The sequence below is a fragment of the Meles meles genome, chromosome 18, assembly GCF_922984935.1.
Source record: "Meles meles chromosome 18, mMelMel3.1 paternal haplotype, whole genome shotgun sequence".
In the NCBI taxonomy this organism is placed as follows: Eukaryota; Metazoa; Chordata; class Mammalia; order Carnivora; family Mustelidae; genus Meles; species Meles meles.
In genome coordinates, this window is record NC_060083.1 from 8,748,804 (window position 1) to 8,766,215 (window position 17,412).

The 17,412-nt window shown below is 60.7% G+C and overlaps 2 protein-coding genes across 11 annotated transcripts in view; one reads left to right on the plus strand and one right to left on the minus strand.

The window, feature by feature from the left end:
• The window catches only part of MYH10 (myosin heavy chain 10), a 120,640-nt gene extending 114,153 nt beyond the window's left edge, over window positions 1-6,487 (plus strand). For all 8 annotated transcript variants that reach the window (XM_045984913.1, XM_045984916.1, XM_045984912.1 and 5 more), the window contains 6 exons: window positions 505-593; window positions 1,377-1,500; window positions 1,582-1,790; window positions 3,190-3,298; window positions 4,072-4,244; window positions 5,004-6,487. In XM_045984913.1, the coding sequence (XP_045840869.1) occupies window positions 505-593; window positions 1,377-1,500; window positions 1,582-1,790; window positions 3,190-3,298; window positions 4,072-4,244; window positions 5,004-5,148 (849 nt within the window). In that variant the 3' untranslated portion in view covers window positions 5,149-6,487. The remainder of the gene's footprint in view (window positions 1-504; window positions 594-1,376; window positions 1,501-1,581; window positions 1,791-3,189; window positions 3,299-4,071; window positions 4,245-5,003) is intronic.
• A 5,956-nt stretch (window positions 6,488-12,443) lies between these two features.
• NDEL1 (nudE neurodevelopment protein 1 like 1) overlaps window positions 12,444-17,412 on the minus strand; it is a 46,002-nt gene continuing 41,033 nt past the window's right edge. For 2 of the 3 annotated variants that reach the window (XM_045984922.1, XM_045984921.1), the window contains exon 9: window positions 12,444-13,623. In XM_045984922.1, the coding sequence (XP_045840878.1) occupies window positions 13,530-13,623 (94 nt within the window). In that variant the 3' untranslated portion in view covers window positions 12,444-13,529. Of the gene's footprint in view, window positions 13,624-16,964; window positions 17,000-17,412 lie in introns of all 3 variants that reach the window. The other variant, XM_045984923.1, reaches the window with a different exon arrangement.

Sequence of the window (17,412 nt, forward strand, 5' to 3'; positions counted from 1 at the left end):
AAGAGCCGGCTGGGCCGGGAGGAGTCAGAACCCCGGGTTTCTGTCAACCAGCCTTAGGATTTGACAGCTCCCTTCCTCCATACCATGAGGACAGCAGCGCGACTGTCCTGGCTGTCCTCTCCATCTTTACCCATGTGGGGTAAGAAATGCACCCCCGCTGCTTCCTGCAGCAAGTCCTCCTTCCAAAGAAACATATAGAAAAGCTGCCACCAGGCAGTTCTGCAGAGGACTGGCCGGCCCGGCGCTGTCCCTTGCCCTGGCCTGGTCTGCCAGGAGCCGCCCGCACGGCCGCAGGGTTGGATGGCCATGCTCCCTCTCCCTTCGAGAAGAGCCCTGCTTCCTGCCCAAGCCCAAGCACTCTCCCTCCCTGCCTCTGCCCCAGCCCCCACCGGACCGCGCACCCTGGGGCCTGGATACTCCCGGGTCTCCAGCCTGTCTAGGGGACAACACGGCAGTCCGATGTCACCGCGGGGGAAATGGTGAATCGCATCTAACCTCCCACAGGAACTGGCCTCATCCGAGCGAGCGCGCCGCCACGCTGAGCAGGAGCGAGACGAGCTGGGCGACGAGATCGCCAACAGCGCCTCTGGCAAGTGAGTCTCCCGGAGGCAGGTGGCCCGGCTGGGCTCTCAGCCCTGGTCCTCTCGGGCACCTGTGGCCCGTTCCCCCTTGGGGCCCACCCCCTCCCCAGGAGAGGCCGCGCTGTCCGGCATCTGGAAGTCGGGCTGATTTGCTCCTGTTCCAAGCCTGGGAAGGGGAGCGCGAACCGCCGGGCCTCCAACCCGCCTCGCCGCTGTGCCACCGCGCACACAGCTGGTGCCAGCCCCCGGGTCCGGTCACTCCCACACTCGCTGTGGAGGAGCGTCTGGAACGCTCCAGTTTCCGCAGGCTGTAGGCCGCCTCGCCACGTGAGTCCTGACTTCTAGATCAAGCAGATCCCTTAAGACCGTCCTTCTCTGAGCACGATTCTCAGGAAGCCCTTTTTCCCAGTTGCGGTGCTTTCTGCGCCTCGCGGCAGGTCCCGGTGCGCACCAGGCATGCGCACTGGCAACCTGCGCCATGCAAGCTCGGGCGCGCGCAGTCATCTCGCCCTTCTGGAAGGGAACCCTGGCTGCCGTCTGTGGGGCCAGCGGGTGGGAGCGCGGCGGTCCGGCGAGGGGCAGGGAGGGGTGGGGGTGCGAGGGCGGCAGGTGTGAAGTGTGATGGGCAGGACTTGCTGGAGGACTGGGGGACCGCAGCCGGGGGAAAGCCGGCAGAGGAGGACGCGGCCATGTGGGGAGCGCCCCCGTGTGGGGAGCGCCCCCGGCCCGCGTGTCCCAGGGCCGTGCAGCCCCAAGCTGAGCTGTCCCCTCCCCTCCCTTCCCCGGCCCGGCCAGGTCTGCGCTGCTGGACGAGAAGCGGCGTCTGGAGGCGCGGATCGCGCAGCTGGAGGAGGAGCTGGAGGAGGAGCAGAGCAACATGGAGCTGCTCAACGACCGCTTCCGCAAGACCACGCTGCAGGTGGCCCGCGTGCTGTCGCTGGGAGGGGCCGCGCCGCCCCTCCGGCGGAGCCACTGAACCCGGCTCTCCCCCACCCTCCAGGTGGACACGCTCAATGCGGAGCTGGCGGCCGAGCGCAGCGCGGCGCAGAAGAGCGACAACGCGCGCCAGCAGCTCGAGCGGCAGAACAAGGAGCTGAAAGCCAAGCTGCAGGAGCTGGAGGGCGCCGTCAAGTCCAAGTTCAAGGCCACCATCTCCGCCCTGGAGGCCAAGATCGGGCAGCTGGAGGAGCAGCTCGAGCAGGAAGCCAAGTAAGTGGGGTTTGCTGCCACGGGCCCCAGCGGCCCCCGTCTCCGCTGCAGGCCGGGGCCGGGCTGGGCCCGCCCCATGAGGACTCCCTGGCACGGGAAGCAAGGACCGCGCACGCGTGACCTGAGCGGGAGACGGCGGTGCTGCGAGCCCCGGGGACGACTGGGCTCGCCTGTTGCCCCTTCCCAGACTTCAGTGTCCTCTCGTCCCCACGGTTTCCCAGGTGCGGTAGCTGATGTCCCAAGTTGCCGGCGTCCGTGAAACGCTAGTTTGTCGTCAGAGAACAAATGCGGTTAGACAAAAGCTCTTCTCCCGTAGCAGAGGGCAGCCGGCGTCTTCCGCGGCTGTAGGAAGTGGGCCAGACGCCCGAGCACTGCGCGATGCAGACGCAGCTCTCCGCGGCCCAGACCGCCCGGGCCAGCGCGCCTCCGCGCTCGCCCTCCGGACGGGGAGCCTGGGCGCAGAGCGCAGCCTCCCCCCCGGACGCGGCCTTCCCGAACCTCCCGCTTGTCAGCCTCCGCTGCGCTCGACGCGAAGGGCTTGTTCGCCGTCGTCGTAGTTAACATGATTTGCTCTTCTCAGGGAAGAGCTGCCTCGATGCCCATTTTCGCATAAATGTTATGAAGGAACAAAGGGACATTTTCTGTTCTCAGTGAGGCCCAGCTCCCCGCCCGCCAGCAGGGCCATTGTGGGCCTGTGACGAGAAGCAGGCTGACGTGCTTGGCTCCAGCTGAAGGGGGTGTGGGGTTGTTTGTTTCACTGGTAACTGCGAGAGCCCCCAGCATCTTGGTGGGCTGTCAGTAAATTTTACATCGAAAACAGTCACTTACTCGTAAATTAGGTCTTGGTTTTGTTTTCCAAGCTAAAAATTAGCTAATCAAAGTAACCGGCTGAGGTTTTTGTCTTCAAAAAGTCTGAACTCAATATATACGGAAAGTGGTTTAAAAAAAAAATTTTTTTTTAACTTATTTGACAGAGAAGAGCCATCACGAGCTGGGTGGGGAGGGGCAGAAGGAGAAGCAGGCTTCCCGCAGAGTAGGGAGCCCAGTGTGGGGCTCGATGCTAGGACCCCAAGATCACGACCTGAGCAGCCGGTTAACTGAGCCACCCAGGTCCCTGGGGCAGGTAGCTCTGATCTTCAGAAGTTTGCCAAAGTGCTCACTGTGTGGGGAAGGATGGTGAATGTACTTTTCCCGTCCGTCAGCATCAGACGACAGGTAACCCGTATTTTAGTCAGAAGGAAAAAGCTTCTGGGCCGTTTTAATTCTATTATTCTGATCAGGAATGGGGAGGTACTCCAGCACGTGTCCTCCTCCAGAGAAAAAGGAGTTACAAAATCCTGTCCCCGTTGGACGATCGTTCCTAGAGCTGCACAAACTCATGCAGGGGTCATTTTAACAGGGAACGAGCAGCCGCCAACAAACTAGTCCGTCGCACTGAGAAGAAGCTAAAAGAGATCTTCATGCAGGTTGAAGACGAACGTCGACACGCGGACCAGTATAAGGAGCAGGTAAGGGGAGCAGCCGGAGCAGGGCGACCACGCCTCCTGCCCCGGAAGCGCTTTGCTTAGCAAGGCCACTGTGGGGCAGAAGGAGCCCGGCGTGACCACTGGAGCAGCGAGACTGAGAAAATGCTACCTGAGGTGTTCACTCTCGTGTTCCTGGGGCGCATCAGACACTGGGGTGCTGGGGACACAGGTCACTCAGACGCGGCGCCTGCTCTCCCAACCCCCACCCTCACCCCAGGACCTGGCGCCCCCGACGGCGGTTCTGGGCAGCTGTGAGCCGGACCCACGAGGCGCTGGCTGGCCAGTGTCCTCTCTTGAATCAAAGCGTCACATCCAAACCAGCCATGCTGAGTGGAGGCACAAAACCAACCGTACCAGCTCCTGGGGCTAGAGACGGTCCCCGTCGTCGGCTCTCCTGTTTCTGCAGGAACAGCCGTTCCTTCTCGTACTCCCTGGGTCACTCGGGAAGGTGCTGAACTGTGTCGTTTCTCCTACAGAAAACTCGGGGGGAGCAGAATCTGACCATTCGGTCTACTTTAGCAGAGTTGGCTTTGTAGACACGGGTTTTGTGAGGGGCAGGGTGACTGACAGGCCACCGCGCGGGCGGGCGGGCGTGCACACACAGTACCTGCGTGAGTGTGCGCGTGAGTGTGCACGCACGTGCATGCGCTCACTCCCATGGCCATCGGGGCCCGAGCCACGCTACACTGGGGACGCAGCCGTGCTGAAACCGAGTCGGCCAGGCTGGCGTTGACGGGCTCGGTGATGTCCCCCAGATGGAGAAGGCCACCGCCAGGATGAAGCAGCTCAAGCGGCAGCTGGAGGAGGCCGAGGAGGAGGCCACACGTGCCAACGCGTCGCGGCGCAAGCTCCAGCGGGAACTGGACGATGCCACGGAGGCCAACGAGGGCCTGAGCCGTGAGGTCAGCACGCTCAAGAACCGGCTGAGGTGAGCGACCCGGGGCTGCCGGCACGAGGCGCAGGGCTCGGAGGCCGTGCCCATAGCTGCGAGCACAGCTGCGCACAGGGGCTCAGCGTTTGGTCCTGAGGGAGCGCCCCGTTCGGGCAGCGGCGGTCGCTCCACACTCGCGCTTTCAGGCTTTCAGGCCGTGGTCGTCCTCCAGCAGGACGGAGGAGGGACGCTCGCTCCCTGCTGGACTTCCCCCGTGCGGAGGCGCCGGCCGCCCAGAAGAGCAGGGCAGGGGCGCCTGGGGGCCCGGTGCCCTCCACCCGCCCCCGCCTGCACATGGGATGTGGCCGGCGCCAGGGAGAGGCCGAGCAGGTGGCGGCGACAGCTACGCTCCCTCCCGCGGAGCAGGTCCGCTGGCGCGTGGGGGACGGGGGCCCCGGGGGCCGCGACGCGTGTGCCCGCTTATGAGGTGCGCACGCGCCTTGTACGTTTACGAAGTGTGTGAGAGCCCCACGAGGAACGTGCCAGAGACCTCACGTGGCCGGCCCAGCCGCCATCCCATAAGGACCCGCTGCCCCTCGGGCGCAGGAGAACCTGGCCTCCCCCCGCCGCCCTGCCTGTTCCTGTGGCAGCGGTCGCGGCTGCACCAGGCCTGCCCAGCGGGGCTGGAGGACGCGGGGGGCGGAGCACAGAGGCTTCCGAATCGTGTCCGCCTCCGCCCCGGTGGGCAGCGGCTGGAGAACTGCAGAGCCTAGTGCTCCCGACCTCACCCCCGCCCATCCTCCCCCTTCTCCCCAGGCGCGGCGGCCCCATCAGCTTCTCGTCCAGCCGATCAGGCCGGCGCCAGCTGCACATCGAGGGCGCCTCCCTGGAGCTGTCGGACGACGACACGGAGAGCAAGACCAGCGACGTCAACGAGACGCAGCCGCCCCAGTCCGAGTAGAGCCCGGGAGGCCTGGGAGGCGATACATTGCGACGCGCAGGAGCCCCCGTGCCCGCCTGCCCAGGGCCGCCCCCGCGCCTGGGACTCCTTCCTGGAAGATCAACCGTGTCTTAAGGCTTCCGGCCGACCCTACTGTATCCCGCGTCACATTCGAGTACAACCGCGCCCCTTTTCTATATCCACAGCCGAGACACGCGCCCGTTAAACAGAGTCTCCTCATTGCATCTGTTTTCCATACAGTCCTCGCGAGACCATGTCGAACTCACGGTGAAAAAGAACCATTCATCAGACCAGTTGCCGGTGGCGGGGGCCCCAGGGCCGCCACGTGGTGGCCGCCCGTCGCTCTGCATGCTCTCTCTACAGACAGGTGACTCCGTTCTGTGTCCGTGTGGCCCCCGACTCCGCAGCCACATTGAGTCTCCTAGAACATTGTGGAACCTGAACTGCACCTGTGACCCCGTCTTTCCTCCAAGAACGATCAGCACGACCTAGTGCACAAACTGTGAAAGGGGCTGTGGCAAGATTGGGGGGGGCGGCCGCGGGGGAGGCCACGTGCATTTGGGGTCCCCCACCCCCTCCCTTGAGCTGGTGGTGTCCCCGCGTCTCTCCCCGTGAACGGTCCCTGGGCGGGGCTGGTCTGCGCGCCCCCTGGCTCGGCGGACGCTCGCGGCGGTCTGCGGGGGGCCCTCCCTCGCCAGCCAGGCTCACATGCTGACCTTGCAAACCAGCCGCGGCTTTGAGCCCAAAATGGAAATCTCGGTTTTGTGTCCCAGACTTATTCCAAGTTTGTGCGGGAGGCTCACGGAGCCTCCCCAACCGACGCCATCTGCCTGAATGTTGACATGCCAGTGGATGTGAATCCTTGTTCCCTTCTCCTCCCGTCCCCCCGGACAGTGTACAGCGACCATCTAGCATTCTGGTTTTGGTTGATAGTTAAGCAAACTGACATTACAGAAAGTGCCTTAGACACTACAGTACTAAGACAATGTTAAACCTATGATTTGCCTCTGTAACAATTCAACGTATAAGTTCTGACCGTGCTTCGTATCATGTACCTCTCCAGTCAAAGTGGTATTAGAGACATTCAGCGACAGCGAATCAGTGTTAATTCTAAATCCTTGATCCTCTGCGACGTGCTTGAAAACACAAACCTTTTGGGTTAAAAGCTTTAACATCTGTTAGGAAGAATTTGCCACGTGGGTTTGGAATCTTTGCTTTTCCCCTTGATGAACTGTACTGGCTGTTACCACCTGACACCCGACTGCAAATATCTTTTTTCTTGTATTCCCATATTTCTAGACAATGATTTTTGTAAGACAATAAATTTATTCATTATAGATATTCACGCCTGCTCTGTTTACTGGGAGGAGAAAGCACCCGTTGACAGTAAACACACCTCAATAAACACGAAGTCACGTCAACATGGAATCTGTCTTCTCACCTTCTGTTCTCCGTGTCCCGCCTGTGGCCTGTCTGGAGGCTGGGGGGCCCCAGACCGGAAACGCGGCCAGCCAGGCCCACGGTTTCGGGGGGGGGGCGTGTTGTGCTCCCAGGAACCGGCGGATGACGGGGTAGCCCTCGGGCGGCCGTGGCTCCGAGTCCTGCTTGCGTGCTGGCCTCTGCATGCACGTGCGGGGAGGGAAAGGGCCGCTGGGGCTGGAGACCCAAACGCTAGTGGCCAAGGGAGTGGGTCAGGGAGGCAGGATGAACCCTCCGGGAGGGCTCTGCTCACCCACCAGCGCAGCTCAGGACGGTCCTAGAGGGTCTGGGTTTGTCCTCCGTTCTCGGGCAGGACGCATGTTGAAGGCGCTGTCGGGAGGGTTCAGGGAGCGCCAACGGCAGCCTCTCTAGTGCTGGCCAGTTCGGACAGGCTGGAATGAAACGCCAGAACACGCGGTCCCGCAGACGACGCGGATTCGTATATACACATACTCCGCGATACTCTTGGGCCAGGGCGGTTCTGCTTGGCCAAGCAAAACCGGCAGAAGCGCCGGATCGCATTCCACGTGTCCGCACCCCGGCATTCAGCAAGTTACCCAGGGATCTAGAACTCAGAGGTGCTTCTCAAAAAAGAAAGAATCCTCCCCGTCAGCTGGTTTCACTGGCGTTAACGTCCACAGAGTCTCCCCACAGCCCAGCTGTCCCGGGCCAGCCTCATTGGGAGAAACCTAAGCTACGTGGGCTTGTTGCAGTTCTGACGCCACGAAGACACCAATCAGCAGGAAGCTTCCTGCACTCGACAAACCACTGCTTCGTCGTCCAAGGAAAGGCGGTTCATAAAACCTCTGCCGGGCAGACAGCCCCAGGAAGAGGGTTCATGGGCGCTGGGTTCTCGGTGCCTCAGAGACTCAGAGGGGCCGGCCTCCGCCCAGCAGCACTCTGGTTCCTCATCAGGAAGGGCTCCGGGCACACGGGGAAGCCCTGTCCTCTGCGGAGACCCAGCGGACATGCGGTGAGGCTCTTCTAGGACTGTCCCTCCGCGGCCCACACCAAACCGCCTGCCCCGGCACAGCGGTGTTTGACGCACACGTCCCGGGGATGAGATTCATTTGCTCTAGTGGGGGTAACGCACGTTCCTAGCAGAGCTAGGAGGGTCTTACTTCTGAAGCCCGGCCATCAGAAACACTAGAGCCCTGTCACCGGTCGTCCCCATCCCTGGAAACCCCAGCTTAGCTGAAGCATGAGCCAGACAGCCAGTCTGTGCTCCCTGCCTGCCCCCTGGCTCTGGGTGTCCTGTCGTGCCTTCGTCCTGAAGCCGGTGTTGGCGGGACACAGGTGTCTGGGTCAAGACCGGGGAAGGAAAGTGCTCCTGGGTGTCCCACTCCAGGAAACACCACGCCCTGTCCCAGTGGAACCTGACCACCTCCCAAAACCAAAAGCCATGCCGGAACAGGCCATGGGATAGGGCCGTTAGGAGCGCGGAGACGCAGATGTATCTCCAAGAGTTCCGGGCAGGGCTGAGACCAGAGGGGAGTCCCTACACACACAGGCTTTCCCGTCACTCTGGGAGGGACCACGCCGCACGGAGCACCTTCCCACATGTTTCTGGGAGGCTGCGTCCTGCGCCGGCTCCGAGGACCAGGCGGGTGCTCCGCTCCCGGGGGCAGCCAGCTGCCATTTGGGAAACTAGCCAATCGTGCGACGTGTCCCCGTGCTGCTTGTTGGAAATCAGAGATCAAACTGCAAATAAGGGTATACTGACACGACGATGCCAGTATTCAAGGCCAATGTTAACTAATGACGGTGCCTATGTGCCGTCCGCAAAAAGTGGGGCCACGTCCTTCTACCCTTAGTGAAACTAGAAATTCCTATCTGATCCGTTATGCCAGCGACATCTGTCTGTTTTTTCAAAGGAGCCTAATGGCTCTGCCCCTGCCGAGTGACATCACGGAACCACCCACACTGATGTCCTGGGACGCCACCAGACTAGGACACACCAGGTCTGATGGAAACCGCCCAGCACAGCACGCCCTCGCTCGACGTACCGCCCCGGTTCTAAGATGCCCGTGTTCGCGCAGGTGTAAAATCTCACACACCCCGCAGTCGCCATCAGCAGAAAGCAACAGTGACATGGGTGTCATTGCCAGACTCCTCCCGGCAAGGTCAAGAGCCCAACGTGAGATCCTACAGAATGAGTATCAGCAGCCTAGAAGCAGCTTCTGGAGCCAACAGTGGAAACTGCTTTCCAGAAGTTCTCTGGTCCCAAGCGCTCACCACGGCACGGAAGGCAGTTTGGGAAAACACGGACAACTCTGGGTCAAGACCGGCCAGAGTGTGGAATCGTGGTCCCAAGTCGTACGAATCTCTCTCACATTTTACTTTTTATTTTCGGAATGCGATACAGAAATCTGTCTAAAGTCTAAAAAGGTTCTTTCAGTAAACATGGCACGTCTCACGAGAAGCGTTCCATAGTTCTGATGGGCATGTTTTTCTTAGTGGTTTGCGAAATACAGGTGTGTCTTGGAAGTGCTGGGTCTGAGTCTCTGAAATCTGTCCCTCACTGGGCCGGTACAGGGCAGAGCCTGGGCGAACCCAGCTTCTAACCTCCTCAAGGGTGACCGCCAGTCATCCCGCAGCTTGGCGGGCCCCTGCTCTATCCTACTGGCTCCAAGCTCCGAGCCTCTCAGCCCGGGTTTGGGCCAACTGGGACAATGAAAAAAAAAGCGGTTTCATTACTTCCATGTTAAACAAGGAATTTGGAAAAAAATTAATTTGGGCAACTTTACAGAAAAATTTAGAGAACCCACAAACTATCTGCATCTTTTTTTTTTTAAAGATTTTATTTATTTATTTGACAGATAGAGAACACAAGTAGGCAGAGAGGCAGGCAGAGAGAGAGAGAGGAAACAGGCTTCCCGCTGAGCAGAGAGCCTGATGTGGGGATCGATCCCAGGACCCTGGAATCATGACCTGAGCCGAAGGCAGAGGCTTTAACCCACTGAGCCACCCAGGCGCCCCAAACTATCTGCATCTCAATTTTTTTTTAACAAAGGTGTTCCCCTGTGTCCACCATTTCCCACCGGCTGCTCCCATTCGCACGTGTTAGCGCGTCGGCGCCACAGAGGCTCGGCGGCAAAGTCATCCCACCATTCCCCGGCCACGAGACCCTTTCGTTCCTCTCTCGAAATTATTTCATTTGCCTTATTATCCTGGGCTCTTCTACCCAAAGGAGAAAGAGAAGAGTTTTCAAAGCTTATCACATTGTCACGCTGAGCAAAGACTCCGAGAATCATCTAGCAACACCAATAACGTCAAGGTGTACCTATTCCCCTAAATTCTAGGGGACAGTGCAATTTGCTGATTTTTTTTTCCCTAGCTAAAGCAATCACTATTTTTGCAAATAAACAACAGTGCTTAAGTCCACCATCTTCTTACAGGGCGCAGTGGGGCTCTGGGCTCATCCAGACCTCTGTCACCTGACCGTTAATCCAAGCACGTGCGCGGGGGCCACCACTGCCCAGGTCTGCCTCCTGCTGATCATGACCGAGGCAGGATGGCGCCAGCAAACCTGTCTCTTAGAAAACACCCGCTACACTAGCAAGTTACATCTCAGTTCAATCTCCGTCTTGTTTCCCTCAGGGAAGGCTTCAGGGCTGACAGGAAACCCTAGTTTTAACTCCTGTGGGCACAGACGGACAGACGCATGAACGTTGAGACAGATGCACCATCTCACCAAGGAAGTCACTACGTTCCCATTCACGCAAGAGAACTAATTGTTCTTTCTTCCTGAAAATCAGAGAAGGGCTACGATACGCGCACAGAGCGCATCTGGAATAGTCACGGGAGCAGTTTTCAGAGAAGATGCTCGAAGTCGTAGCAAAGTGATTTACAAAGTGCCTCCTCAGCTGACCCCCATTTTTAGGGCAGACCCCAGGAACACGCCTCCGTCTGGACGGTGACGTTAGCGCCCGCCGACCGCTCCCAACTCCGGGGCAGATGCAGGCGGGAAAGCCGCCGGGAAGGAAAGCTGCAAAATGAGGAAAAGGCCTGAGATATTCCTGGACCCGTTCCCGTCGCTGGCCTGGCGGGACCAACGTGGCTGCAGGCCGCCCCCCAGGAAGCCCGCCGCTATGCCCCCCCAGACACCCTACCCTTCCCCGGAGACGCCAGTTTCCACGTGGCTCTCAGGAGAGGCTAAGGGTGCCCCAGGGACAGCTGAGAGCAGCAGAGTCAAGGCCGGGAGACAGAGGCAGATGAAGCCTGTCCCTCCTGCTACAGAGGGACGCCCCTGCCCCAGCCCCCACAGCCCGTGACTTCTAAGGGTCCCAAAGCAGCTCATCTGCTGAGGCAGGAAACCGAGTCCAGGCCAGCGAGGCGTCAGGTTTGGAGAAGTGGAACATAACGCAGGAAACGAACCCGAGCTGGTTCCCAATCCTGGCTCTTCTGTCCGTTCGCTGGGGACGCTCAGGCCACCTTATACCCTGGGCCCACCTTCCCTCCCGTAAACTGGGGTGAGCGGGCTCTTCCTGCTCCCAGGCCCCCCAAGTCCCATCCTCCCGAGAGACTCGACATCCCACCTCGGCTTCTGCTCCTGAGCTGAGGGGCACGATTTCTGGCTACTCTGGGCTGAAAGGAAGTGAAGCGCTGGCTCCTACCCTCCTGCGGGAAGATTCGGGGCGGCGGGGGGGGGGGGGGGTCAAGGGGGGGCAGGAGCAAGGGGGGGCAGGGGCAAGGTGGAAACACTTGGAGGCAACGGGCAGTCCTTCGGCTCCTGCAAGAGGAGCCCCTCCACCAGGGGAGAGCACAGCGGGGACCCCGCTGAGGGACGGGCGCGCTCCTGGAGGTTTCCGTGAGTGCCGGGCTAACCTGGGCACCGGGCAACCGGGCAGAGAACACGCACTCAGAGGCAGGAGACTGCACCCGCAAACAGCCTGCGGCGACTGTCACACCGGGTGGCCCGATGCCCTACGTGAGCAAGTACAAAGCAGCGTCTTGAACCGCAGGATCCCAAATGCTGATGAGGAGGCCAGGAAGTAGCCAGCTTCCTCGGGGGCTCATAACAGGCCAGGGCCTGCTGCAGCTACAGAAGACCCCCCAACCTGTGGGGCCCCCCCACCCAAGGAACCCCGGAATAAGCCCGCAGCACGCCGCCACCCTCGCATGGACCTGGCCCGCGGTGTCCTGGGCCCAAAGAGGCGGCAACGGCTGGTGAACCACGCACGGGCTCCCGCAGCCACGGCCCCAGCCCGGCCATCGGGTGACGCACACATCCACAGACGATCGCAGCAGCGCTCAGCGCGGGAGCAACTGAGGAGTGGTCGGGGCCAGGGCCGAGCAGTCAGGCCCGGAACTCGTCCTGCGTCAACGGCAGCAGCTCCGCTTCCACGACAGAGCGGAGGCTCCTGCAGACACAGAGAGGTCTCGGGGCCGAATCTGATGCACTTCTCATGTACTTCCGGTTTTAAAACAACAGAGCACGCTCTTCAGTAGCGGGGTGCGGAACCTGATGCGCCCGTACACGCCCCCAGGCGGCACACGGCACAGCCAGGCGCCCGGACCCACGACCTAGCACACGGCCCCCCTCCACGGCCGAGACCCTCCTCCCCGCCCGCCCCGCAGGGCCTTCCCGGACATCGTGGCGACGAGCAGAAACCAGCCCCAGGAGTGAGGCCAAGAACGCCCATTCGGGCTGTGAGACGCCCCCTCGCGAGGCCGCCAGGCTTTTCCTTGCCCCGGCTCATGGCCACCAAGCGCCCTCTCCTCTGGTGCGAGGGCAGAGGCGCCGGCTCCGAACCCGGCTCGGGAACTCCGTGTCTTCCGCCCGCGGGTGGGAACCCAAGAAAGCAACCTTGATCCTTTGTTTTCTGTGAAATTTATTGTTTCCACATTAAAAGATTTTTCTGAGGGGAAGTATTTTCTTGTTTTCTCTTTCAACCACATGATGATCCTATACGGCCGCCCGAGTCGGGCAGCGTCGGTCGTTAACATGCCATATGAATTCTGAATAAATAAAAGCTACAAAGCCCAGGTTATATACAAAGACCTCGGGCGGTAACGTCTACAGACCTATGTACAGTAACACAAATGTAAGCAGCGATGCAGCACGACAGGAACCAAAGGACACACAGAACCACCACGGCGGCCGGCCGGCCCCGACTCGGGCGCGCGACCCTTCCTAACACGACCGCGCGGGCCCTCAGAGGACAAAACAAACGCTCTGAAAGATGTCACTTAACTGAAGGACCAGAAAGCTGGCCAGGAGGCTGCCCCCGCCCTCACCCGGAGCCACGCGGAGGAGGAGACGGCGCGGAGGCCCCCGCCGCGGGCGCCCCAGGCCGGAGGCTCCCGCTCCCTGCGAGCCGACGGGCGTTTCGCTCTCCGGGAGGCAAGTCTATGGAACGGTAACTGCTAGAGTAAAACGAGAAGGTGCAGAAAATGTTCCCGAATTCAGCGACCTTCCTGACTCTGGAGTGGGGCTGGGGGACACATGATCGTGAGCACTGAGAGGCTCGGGGGAGCTGAGGAGGAGGGCACGTGTTGACCTGATCTGGGGGAGAACGTCTGGAAGGTCTGCCGTGTCTGGAACACAACTAAATCCTATCGGTACAGCAGGGTGGGAGCTATGAGGCAGGTGTGACGAATGGGTACTTCTGCATCCAGTGACCAAGGAATACACGTACGTATCACCTTGTGACCCACAAAAGTGCAACCATGTGAAACCAACGGCACCACGGCGAGAAGAGAAAATAGCCAGCATTGATAGCGCGCAGAGTCCCGGGGCTGGGCGGGGCCCGGCAGCCGCCACCGCGTGCGGCCTGCCCTCTGCCGGCCACGGGGAGGCGGACGCAGGGGCCCAGGCTGGGCCCAGGCACCGAGGGGCGAGGCGTGGGTGTCCTGGGCTGCTGGAGGAGGGCGGGAGCCCCCACCTGGAGGCCGGGCACTCACACGCTGAGGGGCAGCATACCCGGTGCCGACGACGGGCGCGAGGAGCCCAGACCAGGAGGCGGCGGCGCTGGGTCAAAGCCGTTTACTGCCCTGTGGGGGTGACCAGAGCAGAGAGGGGAAGGCAGGGGAGAAAAGAGAGAAAGAGAGAGACGGTCATTTAAAATCACTCGACACACAACAAGAAATGCCCCTGCTCTCTATAACCAGCCCTCTTCCTGCCCAGGGTGGAATCACGGCGGCCCCAGGAACGGGGGCGTCTGGAAGGCACCAGCGGGCCAGAGACTTTGGAATCGGAGGACGGAGAGCAACGCGCTCACGCGCTTCCTCCTCGACGACTCCGTCCTGCCGGCCGCCGCGACCACAGCCCTGACTTGCCCCCGCGGAGCTGGCCTAAGTGTCTGCCCGAAGGGAACCAGCTAAATAAATACTGGTACAACTAAGCGAGAAGTTTACAGTTTACACGGCCATTAACCACACCCCACAGGGTTCTTTAACCGCTTGGGAAAATACTCAGAATGTAACTGATGCTACGTGGGAAAAGCAGCAAGTCGCCCAGCTGTGGAGGTCCGATGCCGGGCCGGAGAAGAGTGAGTGGTGACATTCCAGACCGACATACAACCTCTTACATGGACCTTACTTCTGTGCAGCTGAATCCAGGATGTGGGGGCCGCACACACACCCGCACATACATGTGTATAAAATCATTTATGTTCTAGAAAGGAAATTTGACCATGGTTACTTTTCCTCCATCCGGGTGGTGGTGATTTTGTTTATTACTTTCCACTTTTTTATTGTTTTCCAAATCTCCTACAATGTACATGAATATCTTAATAAAAGAGAGAAAAATAACTCTGTTGCTGGGCAATATGGGCAGGTGTGTCTGTGGACATGAGGGGCCCGCCCCGCCGGCCCCCACCCAACCCAGAGCGGCAGCCAGGCCCCAGCGCACAGGAGCAAGGATGCAGAGCCTCCTGGCCCCGCCCTCAGGCCCCGGCCCCGCCCACTATCCCCCCCCCCCCCGCCCCCGCACAGCCACCAGAAGCAGAGAGGGGGAAAGCAGTGTTGGACCCTCTCTCAGGAAGCCACTCCAGCCTTCCGTGCATCACCCTTCCCAGGAAGGTTCGTCCAGGCAGCAATACGGGAGGTGGGGGCAATTGTGGGGGCCACGCTACACCCACAGGCCATCGCTGTCCCCCCACCTGCTCAGCGGCAGGGGCCAGGGCCTTGATAGGCTTAAGGAGAGAGGTTCTCTTAAAAAAACCAAACCAAACCAAACCAAACCAAACGGGGGGCGGAGGGGGCAGACACACATTCCCCACAAAGATAATGCTTTCACGCGCTGCGGAAGTAAGTGTGACCTCAGAGAACCGGCTGCAGAGAGATGAAGAACGAGCTGACGACATCGTCGAAGGGCTAACGTCCAAAGTAACCAGCCCCGGAGGACAGAAGTTGAGTCTGAAAACAAGCCACCACACACAGGCCAAGAGCAAGGACAGCCGCAGGCACGTGACTTCTTGCGGCACAACTTCCTCCCCGAGATGTGCACCCGGGACCCTCCCTTTCCTTTCTAGGCCTTTCAATCACCTGCTCCCTGTCCTCTCACAGCCACCTGGGCCTGGGCCTTCCCGGGCCCGCACCCGCACCCGCACCCGCACCCCCGTGCAGCCTTCACAGCACCGGTCCCAGGCCGCCATGTGTCTGGCCAGTCCTGGAACCTCAGCGAGAACCAGGCAGGCCTCACGCACAGCCTCGGCCTCAGACACACGGACGTCACACTCCGGCTGGCAGGGCAAGCCCCACTGGCACCAGGAAGCGGCCGGCACCCGTCCACAGGGGATGCGAGAGCCGCACGAGAAGGACCCACGCACGCAGGTTTTAGGGCTGGACCCCTGCACTCTCGAGCCAGACAGACCTGAACACACGGCAAGCTCACCCCTACCGCTTTGCGGCCGAAGAGAGCAAAGCAAGCAAACGCCAGCCTGGGCTCACCCTTGAGCGAGTCAGTGGGCGGCCAGGCCCCACTCTCCCTTCCCAGGCTCCTCCTGCAGGACCCCTGGCAGCCCTCCGCGAGCCGCAACTCCTGCGGCAACCCTGATGCAGCTTGGCTCCAAGGGGACAAACAGCAGCGCCAACCAGCAGAGAAAAGGAGAACAACAGACTCAACAGGCCATTTCCCTGCGTGGACAGAAATGAGAATTCCTGACGTGAACGCTGGATGCAGCCCAGGGAGCATCATCCACCAGGCTCGCACCCAGCACCCGTCTCCGGAGGCGAGGAGTGGGACGGGAAAGGCCAGAGGGAGAAGAAGGCTGACCCTCCGGGCGGGAGAAGCTATCTGGCGAGGTCCCTTCCCACGACGGCCAAGCTGTGCCACAGGGAAGGGGTTCCAGAGGAGCAACGCCACCACACTCCCCACGTGGGCTTCAGGGGACAGCAAGAGAGCCACAGGGAAATGTCCCGGTGGACGACACGGGACTGAGTGGAGGGGGGACATGCAGGGAGGGAGAGACAGATCTGGGAATCATCTATGCAGGAAGGTTCTAGAAATGTCATGGTCTTACCACCAAAATCTACCTCAAGAGTCTGAAAAGTAGGAATTTCGCCACGCACGGGGCCTGCGGGTCAGCTGTGACACGGCAGACGACGTGGAGAGCGGGACAGAGCTGTTAGCGGGACGGGAAGCCTACGGTGCCAGAGCAGGGCACGGAGACCAGATCCCACTCGGCAGCAAGGGCCGGTGAGCCGAGTGCGGCCCGGACAGGACGCGAGAAGGTCAGAGCGGGCATGGGGAGCACAGCAGACCCCCTCCCGGCCCGCCGGCCTACGGAGATGGAGCAGCGGACGCTCAGACAAGCTCCAGCCCGTGCTGCAGATGCAAATGCGCGCTCCTGGAAGGGCAGATCACACACACACATGCGCGCGCGCACACACGTCTCCCTCTACCGTCCCGCTGTGCGCAGGGCATCCAAGAGAGGGCAGAGAGGGCAGAGTCCCCAGGGAGCGCTGAGGCTCCACTACCACCGGCGCCCGCCTTGACGAAACAGAAGACTCTGGGCGGCAGAAATCCCAAATGGGATTCCGGGGCCTGACAGCAACGCACGACCCCCACGCCCGGACCCCCGGCAGTGTCGCGGCTACAGCGCTGACCCCGGAGACCAGGAGCGCCACCAGGCCCACTGGCTACACACCCCCCACCACCCCCCCCAGCCTGGGGCCGGTGACCATGAGCTCCCTCCGCGCTGCGCAGCTGAAGCAGCAGCGAGGGCAGGGAGCCGGCTCGGAGCGGAGCCTGAGCGCTCACTCGGGGGCTGTAAGTCGGTTAGAGCAGAGTCAGCCCCACGCGTTAGTGAAACGAGGGTGTTAGTGGGCCCTGCAACGCACACCGGGACGGAGAGAGCAGCAGAAAGAGCACAGCAAACAAATTCAGTTACCCATGAACAACGTGGGAAATAGGACCTTTTCTTGCCTAATAAAAAAAAAGGAAAAAACATTAAACAGTAATACAAGTCCTATTTTCACAGCCTGCCCTAATATTGGTCTACGCCCCCCTATACGCAGCCCAGTCGAGACCTCACTGGCTTACAAAATCAGGGTAAGGGACACTTAAGAGGCTGAATGAAAATGACGGCAAAAACAGACGGGGTCTGAGAACCACCGCACGCGGGGCTCAGATGACAAGCACGAGGGGCTGTCCGTGGTTGGAGGACACGGAGCAACGCCAGGAAGGAGGTCCAGCGAGCCATGTTCTAGAACCTGGCAGAAGCCAGCACAGACTAGAGGAAACCCTGTCTGCAGGAAGCCCTCAAACCACCAGAACGTCCAGAGTGTTTTCAGGCCACACGTGCGGACGCCTACCGAGGGGCAGCATCTGGTGGGCAC